The sequence below is a fragment of the Boleophthalmus pectinirostris genome, unplaced genomic scaffold (assembly GCF_026225935.1).
Source record: "Boleophthalmus pectinirostris isolate CB_2022bp ecotype Guang Dong unplaced genomic scaffold, ASM2622593v1 HiC_scaffold_4, whole genome shotgun sequence".
NCBI classification, from domain to species: Eukaryota; Metazoa; Chordata; class Actinopteri; order Gobiiformes; family Gobiidae; genus Boleophthalmus; species Boleophthalmus pectinirostris.
In genome coordinates this window covers 21,711,543-21,717,500 of record NW_026571353.1, presented here as the reverse complement: position 1 = coordinate 21,717,500, position 5,958 = coordinate 21,711,543, and the positions used below count along the sequence as shown (strand labels likewise).

Sequence of the window (5,958 nt, the reverse complement as noted above, 5' to 3'; positions counted from 1 at the left end):
GAAAGCTGTCAACAAATTCTAAATATGATCACTTGACCACAAACTTTAGACGGGTCTAACAAATCTAAACGAATCTTGGGAGACAAGGTCCATTCTGACTTCACCTTCAGAATGGCTTAGGACTTGGTGTAGTTTTAAACGGTTTTGTAACAGGCATTTGTTAGAGGTCGTCAGGTCAAAAAAATATGAAATCCAGAAGACAGACCAGGCAAACTTGGTCGACTTTTGTTCCTGTTAGCTCATGGCTAAGCCATGCAGCAGCTAGTTACAGCTGCTAGCAGCTAGCATGACTGCTCTGTTCATTATTTAGCAAATTTATCGTTATTGTTGTTTCGTCGCTTCAAAGTCACCTTACGCTGCTCCCCACAACGCATATGAAATTGCAGTCAAAATACCTTATGCGTTTCTGTAGAGGGCATGCTTTAAAAGTCACGCTCAGGGCTGACTTGGCATGTTGTTGTCTTGCTCAGCTCCAAAACCATGAGAGAAACTGTCTGTTATGTAGCGTCACTCAGGAAGGCCCGCCTACCGTATTTTCAAGGAAAACGAAAGCGTGGAGCACGCTTTCGCTTTCCTTGAAAATAATAATAATAATAACAATAATAATAAGAATAAGAATAAGAATAAGAATAAGAAGAAGAAGAAGCGTGGAGCACGCATTTTGCTTTCCTTGAAAATAATAATAATAATAATAATAATTCATTCTGTTTCAAACTGGTCTCTAATGTTGTAATCTAATGCTTAAAAAGCAGTTTAAAATAATTACAAAGCGTTGCCATCTACCCTAACTAATGTTGAATGTAATGAACAACGGAACTGTGCACTATCTGCGCGGCCCTTTCACGCGCAGTCCAAAGCGCACAGCGCGCAGCCTGTCTGCGCTGTCCCGTTGCTCAGGGCAACAGCCCAAAGGGTCAGCCCACTGCAGGAGCGGGGAAGACCCCGGGAAAGTGCCGTCATCTATGATGAACAGAAGATTCCCTTTAGTCCCACTCTCAGTCAGAAGTCAGTAAAGCGCAGTCAGGGTCAGACATGGTTTCATTCTTGCCTTCAGATGCTCAAAATGTGCACAAAAGAAGATGGGCTGACAGAACATCACCGTTAGCACACACAAGTCGGCACAGAAAGCAGAAATTTACGTGCAAGCTTAGCGACTCCGGGTTTGAGGACGAATTGTTGTTGTCTCCAGTTCCATCTCCAGACCAGACCAAATTGCTCCCCCTGCGCGCAGAATCCCAGTCAGGGCAGCTGTCCTGGTACCGTCAGTATGGCGACACTGGCTACAGGATCCAGAAGGAAAGGGAAACTCACTTCCATCCCTGTAAGAGTCTGGCGCGCCAGCCACAGGTAAGGTTGATTTTATTAAACAATGTTGTCAGAGTGTAATTCAGGGTAATTGCTAATTTTCACATGCTCTTGTTGCAGCTCAATGCAGAAGCTCGGTGCAAGCTCGTCAGCTGGCTCATTCCTGTACACCAACACTTGAGTTTGTCCTTTGAGTGTTGCTGTCTGACCATAAATATCATGGACAGGTTCCTTGCATCCACTCCAGTGGCTGCAGACTGCTTTCAGTTACTGGGAGTCACTGCACTTCTTCTTGCCAGTAAACAGGTTTGTGGATGTTCAGTCCTACTTTAAATATAAAAAATAAAGATTATTATTGTAATTAAATTTGTTTATTTAAATGCTTGTTTTTCAAACATAGGTTGAAGTGTGCTCGCCGAAAATCAGTGATCTCTTGTCCTTGTGTTGTGATGCCTTCACCAAGGAGCAATTGTGTAACCTGGAGTGTTTAATACTTGTTCGTCTAAACTTCCGACTTTGTGCACCAACTCTGGCATTTTTCTTAGACTGTTACAACTTCAAGAGTGGAGAGGCTGCTACTGCACTGAACAAGAATGACAAAACAAGGACCAGTCGCTGCAGTAAACTTGCCCAAAAACTGTGTGAGTTAAGCCTTGCAGATTATGCTTTTAACAAATATTCTGCATCTCTCACAGCCAGATGTGCACTGCAGCTGGCCACTGAAACAGCACAAGCAACTCAAGAACCACTGCATTTACAGGGCAAGGAGTGGGAGAGCTTTTTGAATAAGTCAGATAGTAGTTCAACAGACAGTAACTATTCTAACAGCAGCCTGTCAGGTGATCTGGTAAAAATCAAGGAATATAGTTTGATTCAAGAGTGTACAAACAACCTCAGGTTACTGGCATCACTAAACCAGGAGGCATTGACAATGTTGTAAGCTCTTCCAAACAACTATTTTGGATTGTTATGTATACCTCATTCACAATTAAACAATTTGTACAGCTATAGTAATATATTTTCAAACCTCTTTTAAGGTTGTAATGTTATGTTAAAAGTGTTTTCTTGTATGTTATGATTGCATATTATTTGTCAATAAATGAATTGTAAATCTGAACATTTTGACGTGGCAATCTTTGTCTCTTATTATGCCTGCTCCTCCTTTGAGTAATTTAGTATCATTTTCACAAAACACAGAAAGAGACATGCACTGATAGGCTTTCACATAACATGATGGCTTCAAATAGTATGTGTTCACACAGTGCAGAAATTCAGTTATGGGTCATACTCTATAATAAAAATGATTGTCAAATTATTTTAATCACAGCAAAATGATTATTTGTTGATGTAACGAAATAGTTAAAATTTTAATTTTAAACATTTTTTTTTTAAAACTTGTGTGATTGGTGTTGACCTAACTGTAGCCTGTAGTCCTTAAAACACCTTTCAAAAAGCTCAACTCATAAGCTAGTTGTTCATTAATTACTTTATTGAGTGGTGGTCCAACATATATTTTAACAGTTCCATTATAGTTTAATGAATGATACGACCAAAAACTTTTTTTTCTCTCAGCAAACCTAAGAAGCCTGTGGCCAACAAAGGTCACGATAAAGACCTTCTGCAAACATCCAACTCTGTATCAGTCGAATTTACTGTGATTGTTTACGTGGTGCTACATTTGTTTGTATCAGTTAAAGCGTGCCAACAAAACCTGGTCAATTGAAGGATACTATCTGATAATCCATTACGCGTGGCAGCTCAACCTACTGACACAGTGTCGACCACACAGGTGCATTCAGCATTAAGGGCCAACTAGACTTACTTTTGTTTGTTTACTAATGGAACATTAGTCACTAGTGTTTACTGAGCTGTCGTCTGTAATTGCCCTTTTCCTTTTCCACTTTGTGTCAACGCCACCTAATTGAGAGAATCATGTTGGATTACGAGAGCACTGAGCATGCACAAATTCAGCAGTTTGCATTTCTCCACATCTGATGTTGGCCTGCGTAACTCAAAGACATCACATAGTATCACTATACTCAACCCATGTAAATGGGGGAATAACCACAGACGGCGCTTCACCGTGCAGTGCGCCTAAAGATCTGACCCACAGCTGCTGCAATGGCGCCTTTGCTCGCGGTACCACTTCACACTTTGGGACCGTTAGCCCTCTGAGGACGCTGTCACTCCTTGGAGACAGGATCCAAGTGTTTGATTGGACCAAAACCATGTAGACGCGGCACAGACCGGGGGAAACCCGTCTATATTTACGCAAAAGTCTTATTTCTCAGTTGTGTAGAAACAAGATGCAAAAAGACAGAATGGTGTTTGATGCTTTTTGTTCCAATCCAGTTGTCAATGCAACAGGGCGCAAGGTTTGAGACAACAACAAAAAGACTGCCTATATTCGTATTTGCATTGCATTTAATGCAGTTATTTAAATTTTCTTTCTAAAGGAAAATTTGGTTGTGCCAGTGGTGCCAAGAAGCAGCAGTCCAGTCACCGTGTACGTGGAGCTACCGTGCATCGTAGAAAAAGGTAGGCCATGGTGTATCGTAAAAATCCATGTGCTAGTCATTAGCAAATAATATTTAGTCACACTATTTTGTTGAAGGTGTACATAATTTGTTTTTATATACTATGTATTTTAGCTTTTTCCACTATTGCTTGGGATGATTTTGAAGACAGCGCATCTGGGGAGACGCATGATATCAGCCCTCTGGGATATAGGGTAAAACTGATGTTATTTTCCTCAAAATAGAACTTTAAATCCCATCTGGCCAAAATAAGATAGCGATGTCAGTGAGTGCATCTCTCGAAGTCTGTTAATGTTTCACAGTGTGCGCTGGAATTCTGCACCAATCACGTTGTAGTTAACTGATGTCATTCCGCTAAAAGGCAGAGCTCACGAGTTTGGTTCGCAATCAATTCAGACACTAGTCAAAAGAAAGCTATAGTTAACTTTTTACAATGAGTAGCACCCACATAGGCTCCTGTCATTTTACCACAATGACATATAACTCTTCTTATTACTGTCCATGGTGGGGTTTTCAGGTGAATAGACATTCTTGGTTCATGATCTGAAGAATCATAAATCATTTTATTAATTTATTTAACTGATTTCATTTTTTGTCTGACAGGCCAAAGATTGTGATTCAGAAGACCATGCTCTGGATTATGTACAGGAGTTTACAGCAGGTATGTCCTTCCACACAAGTGTTTCAGACACTGCTGCTGTACAGTCTAACAGAGTTGTGTATTTTCAGATTCTCCTCTGGAGAGCAGCCTTTCTCCTGCTGATCTTGTGCCTTTCCAGGGCTGTGTAATCCCACCACTCACACCTCAGCCGGACTTTTCAGAGGACAGTGGTTTAATTCGTGATGAAGGCAATATCCCAATCCAAAACAAGGCAAACTGGGAAAAAAGGCCTCAGTATCATGGCTGTGTGCTAGGATTCTCTGCTGACAATAACCACACGGTAACTTCATTTTAAAGAGTGCAGCTTATTTAAGGGATATTTATCATTTGCAGTAGTTTCATGCCTGTAATACATATTTTTTGTGTTTACTGCTACTTAAGGTCCTTGAGAATAAACAAGGAGAGACTGAAGGATATAAAGAAAGAAATCGTCACTTGAAGCAGCTGGCCAGTCGTGCCAAACATTTGGCTGCAGTATTAGAAGTAAGCCCATCTTTTTAATCACTGCTGTTGTAATAACATCTTCTCAAATTTCTTTAAAGAAATTAACAAAAATGAATTATCTTTAAAGAAACTAACAACTGTCAGTGAACCAAACATCAGAGAAGCTGTAATACCACATGAGGACCATGCCACCCTGAGTCCATGTAAGAGGCAGCGTCTGGATGAGGGCTATGAGACAGAGACAGACTCAGTGGAGGACATGCTGAGGGACATCAGCACTCGCTGTAATGCTGTGCTCCACAGAGCTGTAGATGCTGAAGCAGACAGCATACGCACATTTGGTTCTTTTTCAGGATTACAGACCTCCTTTTCAAACACCAGCAGTGAAAAGATGGACACAGCAGAGGAGGCAGAGAGGGGCTCCTTATTCAGAGCCTCTGTCAGAGAACACAGCACCATTAAAACACAGGCGTTTCCTCACGGACATGCATTTACAACAAGGACTCAGCGAGGAGGATACTGCTTTCGATGGATTCCTACCCAAAGCTAATTTAATTACATTTTTACAATTAAAAATGTATTTATTGATGTGTCAAAATTAAGCTAATTAAAATATGTTAAATGGTTGAGCTAAATGTTTGATTAAATCATCATTACTCAGAATGTGTGGGTATGTAAATGATTACTTCATGTTTTCTTCTGGTAGCACTGGTAGGCTAATCAGTCAGAGCTGATGCTCAACAAAGGAAGTGACACTGCCAAAGTTGATGTTTACATTTGTTTACACATGTCAGGACTTGGTTATGAAGGATGATATCTGTGCTGTATTTCTTCGATAACTGATCCAAATGGTACACAATGAACGTAATAAATAAGAGAAAGTGATATGTTTTTCGTTCAAATTATTGACGTATGATTATTTGAAGTTCAAAATAAACAACACATTGCTTGTAGGACACTGTGACCCTGTGAACTTTAGGTATTAGGATTTCCCTGCCATTGTCTCTGCTG

At 40.4% G+C, this 5,958-nt stretch overlaps 2 protein-coding genes across 5 annotated transcripts; both read left to right on the top strand.

Annotated features, from left to right (window-relative positions):
• Window positions 1-998: 998 nt before the first annotated feature.
• On the top strand, window positions 999-2,297 carry LOC110154103 (cyclin-O protein B). Of its 4 annotated transcripts, XM_055161819.1 has the most exons (5): window positions 999-1,347; window positions 1,426-1,611; window positions 1,706-1,778; window positions 1,851-1,925; window positions 2,001-2,297. In XM_055161819.1, the coding sequence occupies exons 1-5, from the start codon at window positions 1,033-1,035 to the stop codon at window positions 2,243-2,245; spliced, it is 894 nt and encodes a 297-aa protein (XP_055017794.1). In that variant the 5' UTR covers window positions 999-1,032; the 3' UTR covers window positions 2,246-2,297. The 4 variants fall into 4 exon arrangements, with proteins under 4 accessions (XP_055017794.1, XP_055017792.1, XP_055017793.1 ...); XM_055161817.1 differs by having other exon boundaries at window positions 1,851-2,297; XM_055161818.1 differs by having other exon boundaries at window positions 1,706-1,925.
• Window positions 2,298-3,616: 1,319 nt separating this feature from the next.
• On the top strand, window positions 3,617-5,497 carry LOC110154094 (multicilin). Its single transcript, XM_020918033.2, has 7 exons — window positions 3,617-3,680; window positions 3,762-3,843; window positions 3,957-4,036; window positions 4,446-4,503; window positions 4,572-4,783; window positions 4,885-4,986; window positions 5,075-5,497. The coding sequence occupies exons 1-7, from the start codon at window positions 3,627-3,629 to the stop codon at window positions 5,495-5,497; spliced, it is 1,011 nt and encodes a 336-aa protein (XP_020773692.2). The 5' UTR covers window positions 3,617-3,626.
• The last annotated feature ends 461 nt before the right edge of the window (window positions 5,498-5,958 follow it).

Bases quoted from the DNA above. Each gene is read 5' to 3' on its own strand.
- LOC110154103 (XM_055161816.1), top strand. From the start codon at position 1,033: ATGGTTTCATTCTTGCCTTCAGATGCTCAAAATGTGCACAAAAGAAGA. The intron at 1,348-1,425 runs GTAAGGTTGATT...CTCTTGTTGCAG, and splicing joins GTCTGGCGCGCCAGCCACAG to CTCAATGCAGAAGCTCGGTG. The intron at 1,612-1,705 runs GTTTGTGGATGT...TTTCAAACATAG, and splicing joins TTCTTCTTGCCAGTAAACAG to GTTGAAGTGTGCTCGCCGAA.
- LOC110154094 (XM_020918033.2), top strand. From the start codon at position 3,627: ATGGTGTTTGATGCTTTTTGTTCCAATCCAGTTGTCAATGCAACAGGG. The intron at 3,681-3,761 runs GTTTGAGACAAC...TTCTTTCTAAAG, and splicing joins TCAATGCAACAGGGCGCAAG to GAAAATTTGGTTGTGCCAGT. The intron at 4,784-4,884 runs GTAACTTCATTT...CTGCTACTTAAG, and splicing joins CTGCTGACAATAACCACACG to GTCCTTGAGAATAAACAAGG.